General features: G+C 33.0%; 3 protein-coding genes across 3 annotated transcripts; 2 read left to right on the forward strand and 1 right to left on the reverse strand.

The window, feature by feature from the left end:
• The first annotated feature begins 980 nt into the window (after window positions 1-980).
• Window positions 981-3,461, forward strand: LOC106124435 (aldo-keto reductase AKR2E4-like). The gene is made up of 7 exons (XM_013321098.1): window positions 981-1,086; window positions 1,547-1,639; window positions 1,928-2,089; window positions 2,316-2,432; window positions 2,590-2,757; window positions 2,912-3,115; window positions 3,224-3,461. Exons 1-7 carry the CDS (start codon window positions 1,033-1,035, stop codon window positions 3,416-3,418), a joined length of 993 nt encoding a protein of 330 aa, XP_013176552.1. The 5' UTR covers window positions 981-1,032; the 3' UTR covers window positions 3,419-3,461.
• Window positions 3,462-3,793: 332 nt separating this feature from the next.
• Window positions 3,794-12,953, forward strand: ergic53 (lectin, mannose binding protein ergic53). Its single transcript, XM_013321096.1, has 12 exons — window positions 3,794-4,012; window positions 5,949-6,103; window positions 6,350-6,522; window positions 7,941-8,056; window positions 8,509-8,673; window positions 9,025-9,137; window positions 9,680-9,808; window positions 10,039-10,134; window positions 10,375-10,460; window positions 10,687-10,857; window positions 11,056-11,181; window positions 11,594-12,953. The coding sequence occupies exons 1-12, from the start codon at window positions 3,850-3,852 to the stop codon at window positions 11,628-11,630; spliced, it is 1,530 nt and encodes a 509-aa protein (XP_013176550.1). The 5' UTR covers window positions 3,794-3,849; the 3' UTR covers window positions 11,631-12,953.
• A 1,301-nt stretch (window positions 12,954-14,254) lies between these two features.
• dlt (codanin-1 like protein dlt) lies at window positions 14,255-23,164 on the reverse strand. The gene is made up of 15 exons (XM_013321627.1): window positions 22,990-23,164; window positions 22,828-22,916; window positions 21,128-22,609; window positions 20,628-20,787; window positions 20,387-20,484; window positions 19,947-20,053; window positions 19,615-19,832; window positions 18,871-19,389; window positions 18,374-18,559; window positions 17,962-18,178; window positions 17,369-17,538; window positions 16,979-17,135; window positions 16,285-16,566; window positions 15,667-15,899; window positions 14,255-15,412 (listed from the first exon to the last, which is right to left on the reverse strand). Exons 1-15 carry the CDS (start codon window positions 23,074-23,076, stop codon window positions 15,275-15,277), a joined length of 4,143 nt encoding a protein of 1,380 aa, XP_013177081.1. The 5' UTR covers window positions 23,077-23,164; the 3' UTR covers window positions 14,255-15,274.
• Window positions 23,165-23,306: the final 142 nt, after the last annotated feature.

The following is a 23,306-nucleotide window of genomic DNA, read 5'->3' on the forward strand; positions in this document are numbered from 1 at the left end:
TAAGTAACTTATGCGTAGAGTCCGTAATGTGCCCTTACAAAACTCAAGCACGTAATGATCAAACAAGGATATCTGTCGTATAATGATTTTATTTACATTCATGACAATTCAATAGGCATTAACAGTGACGGAGATGTCTCCGCAATGTCTTGAGTATGTATGTGCAAACATTGAAAACCTATAAATATATTTCATAATTATTATTAATATCTGTATATTTGGCTTCGTATTTTGCACGAGGTTAATTTGTAAAGAAGAAATGGTTGATGTTTACATAACCAATCGAGTTATTAACATTTCCTTATCCTTTGTTCATTGTCCTTTTACTTTGTTTCTTTGCTATTCTTACTACAATGGAAAACTATTTCCGTTCCGTCGTCTTTAGATCAACGATTAGATGTTTTTTATTTTACGTGAAGCAGAAACTTTTGGTACAAAGAACATGATTTTGTCATTCTACCAGCCAATTCATGCTTTATCTGGTCCTAATGGTCTTGTAACTAGATTATAAAATCTTTATAACTTCAATGACCTAAGAAATAGTTACGTGATGTCTTACTAGAAAGATTTGTGATTTTTAATAAAATCAAAACAACAAATACGAATAATTTAAGTTACCTGTTTACACGATATCCCCTACTACTAGTATTCTTATTTAACAAGTTATTTTACCAAGAAATTTAATATATTCTATTTTATAATATTATGCATTACGTTCGTTATGTTCTTTTTTACGCATACCGCAAATAATCTTCCCGTAAGTTTCCACTGCCAGAAACGTCCGTACAAAAACATCTTTATTTCTATTTTTCCAAAGAAAATGAGATAAAGAAATATTGTTATTTTTGATTTTGATTTTAGAAAGTCAGTTTCCATTTAGAGGTGCAATATTTATGATAAGTAATTAATGAAATAATTTGTGATCAACCTCACTCGATTCTCGATAACGAGTTATCATAACCTGTGTTAGGGGTTGAGGTCATTGTCGCGAAGCTATTAGTGAACGCCGCGTCTACATCTCAAGCTGACGTTATGTGGGACAAAATTGTTGTTTTATTTATATTTTCTACAACAATCACCTTTTCTGTAAGTATTACCGCATTTTTAAATGTTATTGATTATTTTTTATTTTACAGACACATCGTTTTTCGGTTTATATTAGCTGTGGCGTACATGAATATTAGGCGCGAAATAACGACGTTTTTATTTTTAGGAATTCCTTAGTTGTTGCGATTTATTTCCTTATCGTATTTATTCTTTGCTTGACGTATACATATATCTAAATAAGTACACATTTTTTGATTACTATTCATCTTAAAATGGTCATAATTATGCAAGAGTATTAAATTCTCTTGTTAGCGATATAAAAATTTATATTACCTTAACGTTTCTCATTAACGGTGATAAGCTGATTATTAAATAAACAATAGAAGATGTAATTAGTTTAGTTTAAACAAATGTTTATAATAACATTAACATACACACCAAAAGCATCGCAAACAGGAACTTAATTTTATGTTAATTAATTTTGTATTAAAATTTTTAGAATGGCAACATCCTAGCTCCGAAATTAAAACTAAACGATGGTAGGGAAATTCCCGCCTTAGCTCTGGGAACATGGCTGGGGAATAATACCAAGGTACTTATCAACTTTTTCTAGCAAATTACATTTTTTTTCCAATTAACCACAGTTATGTTATTTTAAAACTGGACATCTATCCATACCAACTCCCATCATTCCACCGGGTATTTCGCAACTGTAATGCTTACTACTTAGTCCGCTGGCCCTTGTGGTGTCTTACCCCCGTCACAAGAGATTTCTAACAGTGCCTATCCTAATGTTAGATTCATATTTATTTTTCAAATATCTTAATGTCAAGCCTATATAAGTAAATAAACATTTATTTTCCAACATGGCCGCGTTGAGCCGTCATCAAACGAAGTGGAGCTGGCGGTGCAATGGGCAATAGAAGCGGGTTACCGCCACATCGACACAGCTTGGGCTTACAAAATCGAAGACCAGGTCGGCAGGGGACTTGCTAAAAAGTTCCCAGATGTGCCAAGGAACGAAATATTCGTTACCACTAAGGTAAGTAATTAACACGTTCAATGGCACAAAGGAAGAGTAATTAAGAGATTAACCGATGTTGATTTGGCTCAATCCTGATAAACCTCTCGCTTTTTAAAAAAAGTTGCAAATTGGGAAGTTTCTCTATTTCTTATCTATTTTTTACAGACGTCTTTCATAACGTTCTCATTTTTTTTTAATTTTTAAACGATAATATTTAATAGCAATTCGTATAAAACTCTTGCAGCTATGGAATGATCGTCACGCGCGGGACGCAGTTGTCCCAGCTCTCCGAGAATCTCTAGAGAAACTGAGCTTGGACTACGTCGACCTTTACCTCATTCACTGGCCAGTCGGACAGTTCGTGAGTTATTTAAACTAAGATATACGTATAAATACTAACTAACCTTATCCGTATGGATGGGAAAAAGACAGAGAAACTCGTATTTTCTTTATTTGTCTATTAAAAAATGAAGTTATAACGTATAAGCAGATCTAAACATCATAATGTGTCTTTCTAGGTCAATCTAACCTATGACCTGACTGATTATCTGGAGACTTGGCGCGGTATGATGGATGCTAAAGAGCTGGGGCTCGCTAAATCTATAGGCCTGTCTAACTTCAACGAGCAAATGATTGATAGAATCATCGAAAACGGATTGGAGATGCCGGCAGTGCTGCAAGTTGAGGTTCGTATAAAAAAAAAACGAAACAAGAAGAGCTCCACACATGAAGTTCTACCGTACCTTAAATACCTCATATTCTATCAGGAAATTAAACAAACTTAAGTATTAAGGATTCGTATAATGTTGTCATTATCAAAAATCTTAATTTTTTTTACAGCTAAACTTAAATCTACAGCAACCGGAATTACTAAAGTATTGTAAAGAAAAAAATATCATAGTCATGGGCTACACGCCTTTCGGCTCATTATTCTACAGCAAAGCAAAACCAAATGCCCCACCCCCTCGTGTCGACGATCCTACTTTGGTGAAAATCGCCGAAAAATATAATAAAACTGTGCCACAAATCACGCTAAGATATCTGGTAATTATTATTCTTATAACACAGTTCTTGTTGTTGTATCTTATAAGCAAAAGTTTTAAATTTTGTTTCATTCAAAATTATCATAATGTTTAAAAATTACTATTGCAGATCGAACTGGGCGTTATTCCTATACCGAAGTCATTGACAAAATCAAGAATAGAACAGAACATCGATGTATTCGACTTTAAGTTAACGCAAGAAGAAAAATCGATTTTAAAATCGTTTGACCGCGAATATAGGACTATTCCCCAACTAAAATGGTTGAATAATCCCTATTATCCTTTTAAAAGACCACTTATGTAGCAGAGGTACCGACGAAATAAAGGTGTATAAAGTATAAACCAAACTAAACTTTTATTTCTGTGATATTTAATAGAAATAGCCAGATTAGCGTAAACTTAATAATTTGTTGAAAAATGTGTGAAAGAGGATATGCTTAAGAAGGGAGGAAGTGAATGAATTTAGATGTTACGACTGATAGAGACTGATCTATGAACGAGTAAAAATACATACTATGCTGACCCTCCTTAGGTTGATGATGATGATGGTTAACCATCATGGTTCAAAACACGATTGTAAAAAAAAACATGATTTCTGTAAACTTTTGAAACGTTTTAGTGATTTCGATAAATGGCAATACTAATCACGAGCAATCGACTTGACACTTTTGACTTGCTTTTGACAATTGATATTTGACATAAATTCGCGAGCCGTGTGCGATCTATACCGTGAACATGTCTTCGACAAAATTAAGTTTATTAATATGTACGGTGCTTAGTGTAATTTTTAGTATAAACACTCAAACAGTACACAAGCGATTTGAGTATAAATATTCGTTTAAACCACCATATTTAGCTCAAAAAGATGGAACGGTTCCGTTTTGGGAGTACGGTGGCAGTAAGTACATTTTCTTCTTGTTTCTTCAGCTAAAAATTCTCTATACAAAATTTCTATAGCATTCTATTGCTTAGTAAGTAAATAATTTGTTCATTAAGTTGTATTTTTTATGTTATAAAAATTGCATTTTCGGTAAAAATCCCTTGTTGTTAAGGTAGTTTTAATTGACATCGACACGTCAGTGAAATCTGTCAAATTAGAGCGAGATGGGCTTATATGTCTTGATCTTGTAAGAAAGTGACAAAAGGATGGCTTCCGATTCTTGTTTTTAGTTCCACGACAGCATTCAGTTTGGTTACGGTTGATGTTAATATAAATTAAAGATGTTAACAATAAAATAATAAAAGAAAAGAAAAGGTTACAAAAATATACATGCTGCATTTTCTCATTCTACTTTAAATGATTAGATTCTCGTAATTTATTCACTAAGATATTTCTTTTGCAAAATGTACCAATTATGTTCAATAGATTGAACCTAATGAATTGCCTGAACTAGTTTTTAATGTCCACATTTATTAAATATTCAGAACGAAATTGCTCTTGAAATTTATATATCTATAGCCCCTTGCTATTTTTTGTAGTTCACTCAATATTATTTGAGTGTAACTTGCAGTTTAACTTAATATAACAATTGAATTTTTGTTAACATTGCATTTTAATGAGGTTAACGTGATTCACTTCACTGATTTGTATATGTAATAATGCATTACAGTAATATTGCTTTTCTGCCTAATTATTTATTATCATCACTACATCAGCATGACACATATAAAATTATATGACTATAATTAAATGTCCATGCATATGGCTTTGCGATTTTAGTTTTTAACTAACTTAAAAGTCAGATGTTCATAGACTTGCATCTATGCGCTATCACGCAGTAATAAGGATATCAAGTGACCCAATCTGTTTTATAAAGCTCTATAAGAAAAGATGGCAGATATATTTCTTTTACCTTTGGCATTTCATACACTTCCCTGTAAGATAAATTTCACAATTCAATGTCATTTTGATATGTATTATAAAATTAATACAAATGTTATCTCAACATTTTGAAAACTGATACAGTAATTGTAAATACATATGGCATTTTATTGGTAGCATTTGAACATATCAGTAGCGTATGGATAATATGTTGATAAAAGTCATAAATAATGAGCTATTTATCAATGATCTGAACATATGTTGTAATTAATATATTTACATCAATCAGTATAAAGATTATTGTATTTAGTTAAAGCATTTTAACAATTGAATCCACCTGTATATCAGATGTTCACTCAGAGTTAGAAAGTACAGTCCTATTAGGGTTTAATAAGAAATATCTTCACTAAGGTTGACTTATGTAAGTTTTAAATGACTTGAGTGGGCACTTGGTAAATATTATTGGGATTTCCTGTGGGCCCGATTGACCTACCGATCGATCTGCCCAATGAGAAAAAAAATTCCTATTGTACTAAAAGATTCTATTGATTTTTATCAGTCCAATAGGAAAAATATTCCCATTGGGCCTATCACAATTCACCCCTTTTTGATAAAACAAGAACTGGATACAATCTGAACAAATGATATATTTTTAAAACCATTACTGTTAAAAATATACTCTGCATTATCAAATTAAAACATTAATGGTAGAATGACATTTAATTCACCTTTTAATGTATAAATCTGGTAACATTTCAAATATTTACATTTCATTTAAGACTTTGACTAATTTTATATGCAACGGTGTGTGAATGTCTTGATAAGTGAAATATATAAGTGTAATCGTTCACATCAATTCGTTTTGCATGACTTCATTTGTGAGTCTACAAAAAGATTTTTAGTTTCATTTGATTTATATCATTAAATGGAGAGTAATAGGTTTACTAACCAATACTTTTTAAATTATTAACTAGTTTTTTTTAATATCTAAAATAATACAATTTGTGTATAGATGCGATAGCGTCAGGCGAAAGTGTCAGATTAGCGCCGTCACTGCGCAGTCAAAAGGGTGCGATATGGACCAAGCAGCCGATCAACTTCGACTGGTGGGAGGTGGATGTCATGTTCAAGGTCACCGGCAGAGGAAGAATAGGAGCTGACGGTTTGGTTAGTGAAGCATTCAGCTAATTTTTCTAATGAACTTGAATTAATATAAAGACAATTATATTAGTCTCTTTTCTCTTATTAATATTATTGGATGGATGGATCGATGTTTGTTAGAAAGTATAACCAGAACGGCTGCATGAATGTCACTGAAATTAGACATAGATGTAGAATATTGAGCAATTACAAATATATTACAAGTTTAAGTTACAAATAAGTACTGTTTAAGTAATGAAAATATTTTTCCAGGCGTTCTGGTACACGACGCAGCGTGGTGACTACAACGGTGATGTGTTTGGGTCATCAGATCGCTGGAATGGACTGGCCATCATGTTTGATTCCTTCGACAATGATAATAAACACAACAATCCATATATCATGGCGGTTGTTAACGATGGCACAAAGAACTTTGATCACAAGAGGTGAGCAAATACTTGGCGGCTAGATCGTTTTACCTATATCATACTTTTAACTATCTTACCTCTTAGTAATATTATAAATGCAAATGTTTGGATTAGTTAGAAGGTAGGCGTAGATGTAGAACATAGTTTGGAATAACATAACATAAGAACGGCTACTAATTAAGACTTTTTTATCGCGATACGGCCGACGAGTCACGGGCAACAGCTAATAATATTATAAATGCGAAACTCTGGATGGATGGATGTTTGGTTATCACGTATCTACAAAAAGTCTAATGTATCACAATGAAATTTGGCACAGATGTAGAACATAGTCTTGTAGAACACATACTTAGTAAGTTTTTATTTTAATACAGTGCGGATGAGGTCGCAGCCAAAAGCTATTAAGATTGAATTAAATGTTACAGAATAATGAAAATGCACATAAATGTCACACTGTGCATAATTTTCCAAAGACAAAATGCATTTTACATCTGTATTTTACATGAGACGGGTGCATTAAAACTTTTTTCCTTTTTTTTTTTAAATTTGCAAATTTAGATAACATCATAGACTCTATGAAGTATGTTATTAATAGATATGTTAATCCATTCAAGATAAAGTAATGAGATGTAAATGACCTATTAATTTGAAATTATTATATTTATTTTATTTTTGATAAAAAGTTAAGTAAATAAGGATTCAAATTTACATATAAATAATGCACTATTCGGTATAAAGTACTAACTTCTATACATGTATTTATCTATATATATATATATATAAGAAAGTCGTGTTACTTACACTATTTATATCTCAAGAACGGCTTTACCTATACAGCTGAAAATTGGTGAGGAGGTAGCTGAACGCTAGGAGACGGACATAAGATATTATTTATTAATTTTTTTTTCGATTATATGCCTTGAAGAGCTGCTTTTTATTTAACTTACTTATATTATACATGCGAATGTTTAGATAGGTGTGATGTGGATGGATGGATGGGTGTTTGAAGATATCTCTAGAACAGATGACCGGATCTTGATTAAATTTGGCATACATATAGAACATAGCCTGAAAGCCCACATAAGCCCTAATTAAGTTTTTTTTATATATCCATGCGGAGGGAGTTGCGGGCGACAGCTAGTTTATTAGTAATTTTACTTATTACTAGTTAAATGAGACATCTCCTATCTAAATAATTATTTTGAGACATCTTAGAAACTGCTTCGACGACGACCAATTGTAATTTAAACAAGGCATATGGTTTGTTTTGTTGTTGTCAAACAAATCAATGTTTGGTGAAATCTGGATTTTATTTTCGCGTTTTTTTTTATCTTATGTGTTGCACTTGTCTTTGGTTCTTTCGCTTTCGAGGTTATATAGTTTTATTCTATTTTAATATGTTTGTGAAAAAAATAAAATCATTGTTTATTTTGCAGTGATGGATCAACACAATTGCTATCAGGCTGCCTGCGAGACTTCCGTAACAAGCCGTTCCCGACTCGCGCCCGTATTGAATACTACCTCAACACACTTACTGTATACTTCCACAATGGTTAGTATAATTAATATACGCTTTTTATCAAAAAAAAATTGTAAAACAAATTACGGCAAGATATTTTTTAATATAGAAAAGCATCAGAGAAGTAAATAAAAAAAAACATAAAACAATTTTTGTTTAATATTTTCGCGCTTTAAATGTTTCTCATAACTATAATATCATTACGTCATTTTATATCAATACAACAATAATTCATTCCTAAATAAAATACAACAAACGAGTCATCAAAAATGAGCTTTATTTTCCAGCAAAATAAAGTATAAATTCCTTTAACAGGCCTGTTATTGGCATACATATGTAAAATGTTTGTGTGATTTTTGTTTTTCTGCTATTTTTATATGTATGCTGTTGGCCTGTCTTAATAAATAAATAACAAAAAATGCATTCATATCTAATTAAAAATGAACCTTATTCCTTAGCAACTAAAGTATAAATTGCATTAACAGGTATGACGAACAACGAGGCGGACTACGAGCTGTGTTTCCGTGCGGAGAACGTAGCATTACCTCGCGGCGGTTACTTCGGTCTGTCCGCAGCCACGGGCGGGCTGGCTGATGACCATGATGTTATACATCTGCTCACCTCCTCATTACACAGCACGCAGCAACAAGGTCAGATATACCTTAACTAGCTGTCGCCCTCGACACCGTTCGCACGGAATTAAAAAAATATATAATTAGTAGCATATATGTTCTTCCAGACTATCTATATATGTAAAATTTTAGTGAGATCCATGCACTTGGTCTGGAGATATCTTCTAACATAATATATCCATATATTCACATTTATAATATTAGTAAGATTTTATTAATTTCTTAGTATAAAGAGCTAAAAAGCCAAAAAAAAAAATCAAGAATGATTAAAAAAAAAATTTCGCATCCCATTCTAAAATTACAAGAATTTGTATTTTTGAGAAAGACAAGAGTAAATATGACGTCTAAAAGTTGATTTGTAACTTGCAGGCGGTCAACAGATCAGCAACGACGAGCAACAGAAGCTGTCGCAGGAGTACCAGGAGTACCAGAAGAAGTTGGAGCAGCAGAAGACTGACTACAGGAAGGAGCATCCTGATGAGGTAAGTCGTTACATAAACATCCTTTATTCTTATATTAGTAATAAATAAATTTCAAAAGGAAGTAGACTTTTTTCACAACTTTTGGCATTAAAAATATGTATATTTAATAATGGGCTTGTACTGAAAAAGAAATGTTACTAACCCCTGTTTAAGATTGTTCTGTAAACATGTTTCTACAATTTCTTTTTAATTTATTAAAGTACTTACTAGCTTTTGACCTTGACTTTGTCCTAGCTTTATTTTAAAAAAAATAGTAGAGAACACAGCCTGGAAGAACATAGGTATGTGTTCTTATAAACTGTATCCTATCATCATAATAATCAGCCTAAATTTGTCCACTGCTGGACGAAGGCCTCCTGTATCTATACCAAATTTCATCCAGATCCGTTAAATCGTTCTGGAAATACCTTCAAATATCCATCCATCAATTTTAACATTCATACTATTAGTAAGATATAGTAAATAAGTATATTATATGATTTGATACATTAAAAATGTTAATATTATAATTTGACATCATGTTTTCATATATAAATATTCAGGTGCGCGACAAAGATGGCGAATTCGACGACTGGTTCGAGTCTGACGGTCAGCGCGAGCTGCGACAGATCTTCCAGGGTCAAGGGCAAATACACGACATACTCAGGGACCTCAACAAGAAAGTTGACGAGGTAAAAAATTAATTGACTTAATCAATAGATCCTAATGGTAATTAAGTGATACTAAAATATTGATTAAATACGAAAATAATAAATTAAATTGTGTCTAAAAATCGTAATTTTATAAGATAAGCACTTTTTAGGGAAGATTCTTATTTAAATTCAAGATTCATAGTTGAAACGTTTGTTTGTGTTAAATTTCATCCGGCTAGAAGGACCAACAAACTTGTTACTGTTTGCAGGTGATCGGGAAGCAGATGAACTCGCTATCAATGTTGACAGCAGTGTACAGTCAGTCACAAGGACAACCCATACAGCCCGGACAAGCTCCCATGCAGGTATTGCCTAATTATACCCTAGCTGTGGCCCACGACTCTGTCCACCCGGAATTAAAAGAAAACGTTGGCTACATGTGTTCTTCCAGACTATATGTATGCCAAATTTCTGCGAGATCCGTTCAGCCGTTTTAGAGATACCTTCAAACATCCATCCATCCATCTTAACATTCGCATTTATAATATTAGTAAGATTAAAATTGTCAATAAATTACCATAAAAAAAATTAATGGTATTTTTTAGATGCCAGCTCTACCGATCGGGCGACAGGACTGGGACGCACTGGTCGCTAATAACCAGTTGATGATAAACACTATTGCTGAACTCAAGTAAGTTTTTTTTAGTAAAATATTAGTAGATTTTTGTCAATTACTAATATTCCTTGTACCATTCCATCTAAGCTCTATGCTTGTGCTAGAATATGGTGGACGACAATAGTGAATGACGGGATTCGAACTCTAGACCGCACGATTAGTAATCCGTACCCCTCCACCTTTTAATTAACAAAACATAATTTTTTTATTTTACTTATCTGGTGCATGTTCTTATTTCCAGAGGTTTCATAATTGACGTGTCTCGTAAATCTGACTCGTTGCTGGCGATGGGCGGAGCAGGGGGCGGGGCTGGCGGCGCGGCGGGCGGGGCAGCCATCAACCCGCAGTTCCTCAACGAGATGAGGGACAATGTCAATCAGGTTAAACAGGCTGTTAATGGAGTCGCACAAAGGTAATTATAGTTCAACAAATATTATAATCGATAATCGTCAGTACCAGTGGCAAGTTCAATTTCATGCAAGAATATTAGAGGTTATTAAGATTATAGCGAGAAGACCATAACAAATTAGGTTCAAATTTGGTCTTTCAGGTTCTTATACTAGTATGATATATATGCTTGCAAAACTAACATGCTAATTCCTCGTTCCAGGCTAAGCCAAGCCCCCCAGATCGCAGCACAGTCTTCCTGTCCTGATGTGTCGTGTGTGGGCACAACCACACTGCTGCTGGTCGTCGCCGCACAACTCACCCTCATGTTCCTCTACACCTTATACAAGTATGTACTATTGAACTAGATGGCGCTGCTGGCGTTTTAGAATGCCGTATAGAGATTCGCTTTCTCTTATATTTTTGGTATATCTGTTACTAGCTGTCTCCTGCGACTCTGTCCGCGTGGAATTAAAGAAAACTTAATTAGTAGCCTATGTATTCTTCCGGACTATGTTCTACATCTATGCCAAATTTCAGCGAGATCCATGCAGCCTTTCTGGATATAGCTTCAAACATCCATCTATCCAAACATTCGCTATTATAAAATTAGTAAGATTGTTCAATAGATTTTTGAGCCAACTCGTGTAATCCTTAATTTATTAAATAATTCATAATTCTTAAAAAATTATGTTTAAAATTAAAAAAAAAGTGTTATGGCTTTAAAAGGCGTGAGTTGATTTCTCAATTTTTTTTTTCAGAGAAAGAAAAGAAGCACAAGCAAAGAAATTCTTCTAAGTCGTGCGTAGAATGTAACATTGTTGAATTCACAGTACTTGTAAATAACAAGAGCAAAATTGCCAAATACCCTCAAAATTCTTTCACTAGTTGTAATAAATGTCACAAATTAATACACAAAAACTATTTAATGTGTAATTAACTAACAATTTGTACTTAAATTGTGTAAAAAATATATATGTGAAGCACAAAGTTAACAAAAATTAATGTCAATATTAATCGTATTATATTTTAATAGAATTAAGGTTAAAAGAAATGATTCGTTGCCAGGTCTACAAAATACTCCAAAAAAATATTTAGAAAACTACAGGGTAAATAAAAGACATATTATATGTACCAATAATTTATTATGTATTTTGAAATATATATCTATCTAGTTAGTGTTTTCATATCGTTATTTTTCTATATATCTATTGCTTATAGTCTGATAAGAAATATTCTGTCTCAAAATAAAGAGGTAAGTGATTTCTAATCTTTAACCAATTAAATATACTCATACATATTTTTATTTTTTTACTTTTTAGTTATTTACGAACAGTTTCTAAATCATAAAAAGTCTTTATCTAAATGGTTTTTTTTAATATGAGACCTGGCTGCGTTTCAAAAGATACGGTAGTTGTACGATATGTACAAAATTTTTAGTCATAATTTTGTGTCAAAAAAACAGATAACGTTTGTCGTCTAACCGAGAGTCGATGTTCAAATTGCCCAACAAAAGTATCTATATGTATTATCTATGTATTTAAATATATCTAAATTAATTAAAAATTAGTTTATAAAACAAGTCATGTCAGCTGTGTGAAGTTAGCAGCAAATCGTTGCGCTAATTTCGAAACTTGCTATCTCTCTCGCACGTACCAGTCTCGATCCTCCATCTCGCTCTTATAAAACTGCACTTACTACCGCAGCTAACTTCAGACACAAAAACATGGAATGTGTAACTAATCGTGAAATTGCACTGCCGAAACACTTTCATAAAGAGAATGAAGAAAACAACATGTTTTTATACATGTGTTTCGACAGTGGAAATCCACAGTTAATATATGAGTAATGTGAATTTAACAATAGATTATTATTTTTTTACCAATAATGTGAGTGTGTATGGATAAGTGAAATTATATGATTCCTGTACATAAATTATATTTATAGTTTTTCTCTGTTTAGTAAATTTTACTATATGTGAGCGGATCGTTTCATTGTCAACTAGGAACACCTGTTTACCTTTCAAATTTAATATCGATGTTCGTGCATTTCTTTTGTGTAGAAAGTGATTGACGTTAAATTTTATAATTATATGTTTTTTTTCTACAACAATACTTTTATTTGACATTATTACAAACAATTTTATCCTGAAATAAAGTTTGAATTTTGCAAGCGGAATATTTTTTCAATGGGCGCTTAGAATTTTAAATAAAGTAAATAAATGATCAAGCTTTGTATTATGTACCGTTTATTTTATTTAATCTTAAAAACGTAACATACAGCAATATAAAAATTAAATCGTAACCTATTTACAACTGTAAAATTTTTTATTACAAAAAATATTTAACAATTAATTAAAACATAAGTTTTAAAATGACTGATACAAAAAACATTTAATTTCTACATATAGTAAATAAATACAACAAATTTACGCGTAATTAATGTCTTGTAAAATTTTGTACATACGCTTCAATATTGGACAGCGCCATCTAGCGATTCTGCAATGTCAAGTTTACGCACTCATTGTGAGTTTAAAATTTTTTATCAAAATTTTACCAATGTGTAAATTTATAGTCATGAAAACTCACAGCCAAATACGAAAAACATAAAAAAAATTGACATAAATATTACAAAAATGGACATTCGATTCTAAAATTATAAGATATTACGACAGTAAAATGTTTTGGCAAACAATTCTAACATTTTTTAACTAGTACAGGTCAATAATAATTTTATATTCATGAAAATTGTTATATATTCTCGGATGTTAGAAACAAATCCACGTCTTTTAAATGTCATACCGATTAGTTTAGCTGCTTTTATGTCATTGACACAAACAAAAAATAATTATAAATAATTTATTTATATGATTACCAACACATTAAATGCCACTAAGATTTAGACACAAATTGTATCGAGTAAGTGGCACTGAATGTGTTAATAAAAAAAATTGACAACTTTGTGGTCATTCCAACTGTATAAAATCACTATTGACATGTTATATTTGTTTTTTCAAAGAGAATAATAATGACAAAATGACGTATTAAAACAAGTCACGTCAGTCAAAACACATTTTTAAATATAACTTCGTACAATAGTGTACACTAACATCCTAAACATTGCTCTCAAAATAATGATAAGCATTTTTATACTACAATAGACTTAATATTTTTTTTTTAATTGGTGTTCAAGATAACATTTATTTGTCAATATTCCTCTTACTAATATTTCTAATGAGAAAAATTGAGCTATTTTTTTTTTAATTTATATGAAACATATATTTTTATCAACTTGAGTTGTAAGGCGATTAAACAAGTTAAAGATTTTAATTCAGATTTTTTTAAAAGTTATAACCATAGCGACAAAATTAATTACATGTATATAAATGTATTATATATAAACAAAGTTGTCATGTAAAAACAAAAAGGCAAAAAAAAACATGACATTTTAGGATTGATATTTAAACTTTCATCTTAAATTTATAACAAATAGCCATTCTTATAGTTATTTGTCATCTACATCACATCTAATGTCTTACAGTAGGTTTCTGAGACCAAAACACGTATAAAACAATGCTATCTCTGTTTTGTCAAAGATAATGATAAGGATGACCATATGTTTCATACTGAGATTTCGGTCTCAGAAACCCACAGTTAGTCTAACATCAAATACTATCTACGGCAGTGTTTTATTCGTCAAAAGATGTCGTTGAAATTAATCCCACTTTATTCTATAGCATTTTATTAGAAGTTACAGTAATATAGTAATTCAAACAGAATGTCCAATATGACCAATTTGACCAAACGTTTGGCACATGTTTGCCAAACTTTGTACTTTTATTACTGGCTACATCTACTTTCAATTAATTCTATTTGTACAGTAAAAATTACAATACTATGGTGTTATCCAAGGCAGCCATTTTCTTAATTATGTTATTAAACATAACTTTAATTGAAGCCACAAATTGATTCATTAATTGTAATTGACTCCTATACCAAGTATATGAAGAAAAAACATTTTGTCGATTTAGATTTTGTCTAACATAATATTAGTTAAAATGCCATCTATCGGTCATGTTGTGAAAATAACTGTCATTTTATACCGGACTGTTTTACCGACAGCCATATAACACAAAAATTTTCGAGTTAGTTAATTAATTTAAGTCGAATTTAGTTATAGTTTTTAAAGTTTTTGTCACATTTGTTTAATTATAAAGACTCAATTTCAGATAACTTTTACATCTCATACACAAATGCGCCGAGTTTTCAGATTGTCAAGTATTGACTTAGATTTTTAGTTACCATAAAAGACTTCATCCTGCTCAACTCCAGTCTTAAAATGGCGACTTTAGTATGAATTTCGCATGGATACACTAAAAATGACCTTTAGTGACCAATTAACGATTCGGGCCGCTTTACGTTGAAAGCGTTTTTCTTCAAAATCTAGGCAACAGGCTCATAGTCCATGTCTCCGCAATACTCCGCTAGGAAGTCCAGGAACAGCGTAAACTTGCCAGTAGCGGCGCGCGACCACCGAGACGACACAGACTTCATGCAAGTCGACAGACTCTCTAGAATATTCTGTAACAAAACGATAACTTGAAATAGTAATCTTCCTACTAATAAATGCGAATGTTTAGATGGATGGATGTTTATTTGAAGGTATCTACAAAACGACTGAACAGATCTCGATGAAGTTTGATATGGATATAGAAAATAGTCTAGAAGAATACGTAGGCTAATTAAGTTTTTTTTTTTGAATTCCGCGCAGACGGCATTGCGGCCACAACTAGTTTAAAACAACTGTCAGACAAAAGAGGTGTAAATGAATTTACCTGCGGCCAATCCTGTCTATACACAGCGAGACACTGCTCAGTGAGAGAGTCCTCACTTAAATAGTCATTCTTCAATAAAAATACGAGAACTGTCGCCAGCGCCTGCCACACCTCACTAGCAATGCATCGAGACTCGCTCAGTAACACTATGTTCCGTGGACACAACACGCGGTCGAATGTTTTCAGTAGTGGGTTCTCTTCCTGACGGTCAGTCTTTGATTGATCTAAAGATGCTGTAATTGTAAATATTTTATTTTAATATAACATAGAACAGAGAATCCTGGATAAGTGACTCCTCCTTTGTAGTCTCTATTACCTAGGTTTGACTATATTTGAAAAATATTTCACTAAACTAAGTTTGACTTTGATTTTTAAACCATAACGAAATAAATACAGTCAACTTTGGATAAGCGAAGCCGTGGAACAGTAATTACATATTTTTCTCGCATATTAACTTTCAAACCTCAGTTTCTCGCTTAGGAAGGTCGTCGGGACCGGGTAATAATTCTCGCTTATAGAGGTTTCTCGCTTATCCGAGTTTGTTAGTAAATATAAAATTAAAAAGAAATTGCCGATGAATAATAAGAGAAGTTCATTTCGAATACATTAATGACTTACTATTCTTAACTTCTGCGCTAGAATTGATGTCCACAACAACGACAATTTTCTCCATATTAATATTAGCGCCATCTATATTTTGTTCAGCTTCATCATCACTAAGCGGCGTGGGTGCTCGCTCATCGTCATCAAAGTTTCGGAACTGTGGTGATAACTCCGACCTTCTTTCAGGTAACAATATTTCTTGAGGGGCTTGTTTTATTCTGTCAGGACAACACGTGTTCCAAATAACGTGCAATTTGTTTAGGAACGCATCATTCACTTGCTCTGGTTTTCGACTCACTGTGGAAATTATACAGTTTTTTAACAATACTATAAATAATCCAAAAATTAGACATATTGCACTCGCTCCGAAGCGATTCCTAACGAACTTCAAAAATGTATGGAACTGACAATAACTTTCGATAAGTTAATTGATGGTCGCGCGTCAGTTCCATACAATTTTAAAGTTCGCTATGAAATCGCTTCGTTGTGAATTCATTTTGTCTGACCCCTCAGAATTAGCAATTCTAAATTCTAAGCACAAAAAAAATAGCACAGCACCATCTATCGAATCTGATATAAAATACGATTTAATGACAGCGCCATCTATTGGCTCTGCGATGAGATTAAATGTAGAAAGGAAAATTAGTAAGACACTGTTTTAATTAAATTTCTATAAGAAAGACATCATAAATACAATAATAAATCTTACCAAATACGATACAGTAATCAACACTGAGCTGCAGCAGGGCGCGCTGTGTGGGCGGACGATTGAATATGTTCGTTGGTGAACAGGCCAACGCACACAATGCTAGTAATGACGTCGCATCTGGCACCTCATCGTAGTCCAATAGCAAACATACATGTTCCTGGTGAACGAATGAATGATTCACTAACTTTTTCATTAACACTAAAAAAAATTAAGGCAAAAAAAGACAGTGAAGATTTTTTTGTCATAAAAAAGTGTTTTTTAAATTAAAATCCAGCGACATCTGTAAAATATAATAGTTGTGGCCATATTTACGTATATTCATTAACCTTACTGAATTATTCGATATTCGGTTTCGGATTCGGTATTGAAATTTCAACCTTAACTACTTACTTTAAGGTTGATAACCGCAGACGCAGGACTGACGTGTATAGCATCAAACTTGTCATCGGGCAGCAACATGTCGGCGAGGTCTAGGGGTGTGGCCGGGGCGGTCGTCGCCACTGCCTCTCCTATCACTTGCAATGTCTTCATCTCTTGCTGGATGTCCTTGCAGAGAACAGCTGCAGGTTGATTAACTTTTAGATTATCTGTAGCACTAAATTTTAAATAGTAAGCAACCTTTCGTGTTTTGTGAGAGATTCATCATTAGCTCATACGTCTCTACTGTAGGCTCGGAGCCTACCCTATTAGGGGTGACTATTCCATAGTCAATGCTGGCCCAGTGCGGGTTGACTTCACATATCCTTGAATTTCTTTGCAGATATGTGCAGTATCACGATGTTTTCCTTCACAGTAAGCACGTCAAAGAAATATATATCGGTATATGGCGGGATTCGAACCCAGGACATGCAAATTGCAAGTCAAGTGCTTAACCCCTGAGCCATGGACGCTCTAAAAGAAATCTAAGAGAGATTACTTTTCAGAAATGCATTTAACACAATCTTAGAGATACTTTCAGCCCGTGCTGTTACTTTATAACAGACCTGTAGTACTCCAGTTGTCATTAAGCCACTTATTCAATCTGTTGACGCAGCCTTTAACAGCGAGAGACAGGAGGGGCGAAGGCGCCGCGGGCAGTAGAGCCGCCAGCGCAGCGCCCGCGCGACGTTTGATGGATGCCGTGCCTACAGATAAGGCTTCGCACCGCAGCTGCTGCAGCTCCGCGTTATATAGCGCCTCTAAGGATTTGAGGAGAGCTCCCTGAAATTTTTTTTAGTTTAATGTCGCTTAGTGGAAAAGTACTTTAACATCAGTGGAAAACGACCTTTAACATTAGTGGAAAAGGGCCTTTATTGTTACTGTAAAAATACATTTAATATTAGTGGAAAGGTATTCTTAACGTTAGTAGAAAAGGACCTTAAGCGTTAGTGGAAAAGGGCCTTAGAGGTAACTTACGGTATCTTCACAGATACTATTGTTGACCAGTGTGCAGGCCTTGTCGCGCGCGCTGGTCCGGCACTGCGCCAGCAGGTGTGCCGCGAGCTCCTTCACAGCACCCGACGTGACGCGCTCCATCACCAGCTCCAACACGCGCCGGCTTGATGAAGGCTGAGTCTTCAGGAACTCTTCTTCTAAACGTGCCTGAATAACAGTTGCCATTAAAACATCTGACGAATGATAAAGGGCAAATAAAACTTTTTGAACACAATATTGCCAGTATCTTCGTTGTTTAACTTTTAATACATCCAGTAATTCAAATAACTTCATTCAAAATTTTTTGCTATTTTATCTATGACTGAATATAAAAAAATTAATTACTAGAATATTTGTTCTTTCAGACTATGTTCTACATCTGTGGCTTCATGTGTTATCTGTTTTATGGTTCTGGATATACATATCAACAAAAACCTATCCATCCAATCTTTCATATCTGTGGTAAATATTGACATTACCTGTAATTCTTTTTCTTTATTTCTCATACGGTCTTCCATATTCAGACTCAAACTGACAGGCGTGATGTGTCTAAAACTTCCAATGTCTTTCTGATCGTGTGACACTTTACAAGTCGACAGTAACACGTTGACATCTTTTAATATCGGGCATAATTCAAATAAAACTATTTCATCAATTAAATCGTAATAATCTATGGCGTTTTCACTGGCAACACTGACATTACAAGTTTTACTCTCATAGAAAAATTCTTGAGGGAAATGTGGCAAATCGAATAACCATCCTAAAATCGATTTCAAAAATATCACTGTGTTCTTTTTTAATAAACTTATCGGATGAATTTTTAATTTCATTTCATATATATTGAATAGTAGCTTTAGTAGGTTTTGGTAGTATTTTATACGCAACGTCGTGTAGTCAAGCATCGATAAATAATGTACAATCCACGGTACTGTGATGCATAGACGACCATTTTCATCGGAATTTATTAATATTCCTTTTAAATCAATTGAGGGTTGGCTCTGCAAATAAAAAACATATTTTAAAGCTGGCAATACTGGCAATTGACATGTGTCAAAATGACGTACTGTCTGTAAATAAAAAATTATATTACAGACATGTAGATTTTGAGAAAAATACTTATTTTAGACTATAGAATCTTCAAAACCTTTTTTTTTTTAATATTTAAAACAAACAGTACTACTGCAAACTACTGTTATTTATTTTTTTAATATTCCAACACTTACATAATTCCTTAAAGCAAGATTATTCTCCAATACTTTTTCTTTAGGAGGAGCATAATTAGCCTCCTTTGAAGTTGACACCACGAGAGCTCCGGTCTTCGTAGTAAAATCAGCCGGTACTTGAGAATAAGGCAAAGACGTCAAATACCCAAGAAACTTCGATAAAAGGCACAGTTTCTTAGACAATTGTAAAAACTCCTTGGATATTTCTGATTCGTTCGCTAAAAAAAAAAATATTATGACATCTGTCAATCACTATTGCTATCTCTTTTTTTTAGAATAGAAAGAAAGGGATAGCAATATTATCATTGTGATATCATTAGTAAAAAACTTACAACTCTCGGTGACAATTGACGACGAGTCTAAAACTATGATTTCCGTAGAAAACGCGTCCCGTAAATGGACTCGAAAGCTTTCATTCTCAGCGTACATGATAAATTCTCTGAAAAAAAAACAATCAGATATTACTTATGAAATAGCTTAAGAGATTTACTGCCTTCTATTTAAAATGGCGCCAAAAGAATAATGGTCGTTTTTATTACGAAACGTTTGGTTCCTTAGCTAAAAAAAATACTTAGATACAGATTTTTTATGTGCAATATATTGTCGACTTTGAAAAGCGAAACTCCTACGACATTTTTCTCGCTTATAAAGGTTTTTCTGGAACCCAAATTACTCACTTATAGTGATTTTCTAAAAGAAGCGGACAATGACTCTCGCTTATAAAGGTTACTCACTTATCCAAGTTTAACTGTATTTTAAAATTATTACTTACTTATAAAACATCTCCTTGTCAGAAAATTGTGGCAGTCTATGAGTCTCAGGCGCATTAGGACAGGTCAGCCGTCGATGTAACTTACTCATCTTTGATTCCTGCAAAACAATTAGGAATTTAAAAAAAATATCCAAAATCTATCACAATTTCTATAATATATTATCAAACTAATTGCAACGAAATGGGTAGGAAATTAACGTCTTCGACTGTTATATGTTCTCATATGGGAGGAAACATTTACCTGCGATGTGGGCGGTAAACACTCAGCAATCATATGAGCGGTGAACAACGCGGCGAGATGGGCGTGGTTCGCTGCGGTGGGACCTGACGCAAGCAGAGTCTTGATGCGGGCTTTGAATGTGGTCCTCGATCCACCGGATGTCTGAGTATCTTGGTACCACCTGATAAATGTATTCATTAATTGCTTGCAAAACATAAAAAAGAAACTATTTGGTTTGTAAATAAAATAGTCAAAACTTGTATAAGCAAGAAACCTCTATAAGCGAGTCATTGTCCAGTCCCAAAGGACAACCTCTATAAGCGAGAAACTTGACTAAGAGAGAAATCTCTGTAAGCGAGACAAATATCCCTTGAACTTTTGCTTCGATTATTTTTTAAATAAATACATAGTGTAATAATAATGTGTAATATTACTAGCAGGTGGTAAATTTACAACATTTTTTTATAGACATACACTGTAATGATTAAATTGAATAAAATTAAAAAGTTGTTGAAACTCACCTCAGAATTTCATAAAACATGTCTCTTTGCTTTTTAAAATTCTGAAAACTTAATAAGGACGGAAAATTATCAGCATTGTCCGTTTCAAAATTGAAACAAATGACACCGTTTGATGCACGACATTCTGATATTACTTTAGACTTGTCCTGGCTTAACTCAGCTTCAACTTTAAGTCCATACGAGTTCAGAAGAAACTTTGCCAATTCCGGATAAAAACTTCGAACTTTCTTATTCTCACCTAATATTTTCAATGAATTCTTATCTAATATAACTTCTAATATAGTTCGTTGACACCATAAAGATTTTACAGCAAAATATGTACTGTTGTGTATTGATTTTAAAAGATATTCACTAACATTGCTATCGTCTACTTGAGATTCTATATTTGCATTGTCTTCATATTGTTTCGAAAGCAAAATAGATATTAAAAAATACAATTCTGTGTTAAGGCTAAGGATTAAATTATTCTTTAATATTGTATCGTATATTTCTACGAATATATCTATCCATTCCTTAAATACAACGTTATTTGCATTAGCAGCAATGTACTTCTGTTTCGCATCCATTGACTCTTTACGTGTAACCTTTATCTGTGGGGTTGTTACGATTTTGGGTGACGTAGATGTATTTAAAATGTTAAATTTCTCCATGAGCTTGTGTCGTTCTTGTTTCAAAATGTTTCTCTCTATTTCAAAACTGTTCGATGATTCGTTCGGTTGTACTTTTTGATATTTGAAAGCTGCATTCTCTTCTAAAGCTAATGGAGAATTTGATTGGAAATTTTCAACATTGAAACTGTTTAATGAGAAACTTTTTTGACTTGAACTCTTGTCTAAATTAGTAGGTTTGATCCGTCTTCGCTCAGAACGCAACGAACTGGACTTTCTCGCGCCTATTTCTGGAAAAATTTCCGAGTTACTTATGTCTAGATCTACTTTCGTTTCAATATCATTGTCGTCGGATGTATTTTTACCGCGTTTCTTTTTGCTATTTTTAGGCTGGGCGTTGACTAAAAAATCTCCGAAACTAATATTTTTTTCCTGAGACCGAGAATGTCTGTGGGATATTCTGGGCGTATCGCATCGTTCATAGTTATCTTTGAAGCTACGGTAATTTGGTGTGACAGGACTTGTAATACTCGAATGTTCATTTTTGTATCCATTTTTGACTGGTGTACTTGATATTATCAGTCTATTAACTCCACTGCAGATCTTAGATTCATCAGGTGAAACAGTAGGATCTTTACTTTTGTCATCGGGAAACAATTTTGTTTTTACTTTTCGTCCTGTCTTTTTACGATCTCGGTTTGGTGAGCCTTGACTAGTTTGGTGGTCATTTTTTATACTGAGGCTGTCGGTAGTCCGATCAGTGTCACTTGTTGGATCACTAACTGATCTCCGATGCTTCCTCCTTGATAATATCTTTTCCGGAGTAGGTTGTTGTTGAAGGAGCTGTACTGCATTGCTGTTTGTTTGTAAAATACTAAAATAAATACAAACTAGTTCAGAAAAATTCTGGTATAACAATAAGTAAAAATTTGCCCATATAGTAATAAAACAAATTGCAATATTATAAGTATGTAAATGTTATAAATTTGTTTTTTTAGAGTTATGAGAAAACCAAGTACTTTTGTCTACCTTCTTAAGCGACAGTCAAGTTTATTCAATTTTTTAAAGTTTGCTTGAAAATGTTATGCTTACCTGTCTGTTTGACTTCGTATATAAGATAAAAAATGAGCAACAAATTCACTCTTACTGCAACATAGTAAAATACAATCCTCTGGAGCATCCTGTAAATTAATAAACATATAAAAACCACCGAATTTTCAAAACAAATGTTTTCACTTTAGGTTAGTTATTCACCTCAATAGATTCGTTATTTAACCATTTAATTAAAAGTCCTGTGTCTAATTTTCTTGTGAAGACACTTTCTATAATTGTTTCAGGCATTTTCACTTTTAACTACATTTATCACAAATTGAGAAAAAATCTCTTTTCTTAAAGTATCTTTATCGATTATAATGACAAGCTGACAAGTGACAACCTCTACGCGCTAATCACTCTGTCAAATTGACTTTGACATGAATAAGGAACTCCGAAAAGTTGCAATTGTGGTAAAACATTATAAGAAGTTTTAAAGAAAAGACATAAGGATATGTAAGAAAAACAGCAAATTATAA

The sequence above is a fragment of the Papilio xuthus genome, unplaced genomic scaffold, assembly GCF_000836235.2.
Source record: "Papilio xuthus unplaced genomic scaffold, Pxut_1.1 DF825946.1, whole genome shotgun sequence".
NCBI lineage: Eukaryota > Metazoa > Arthropoda > Insecta > Lepidoptera > Papilionidae > Papilio > Papilio xuthus.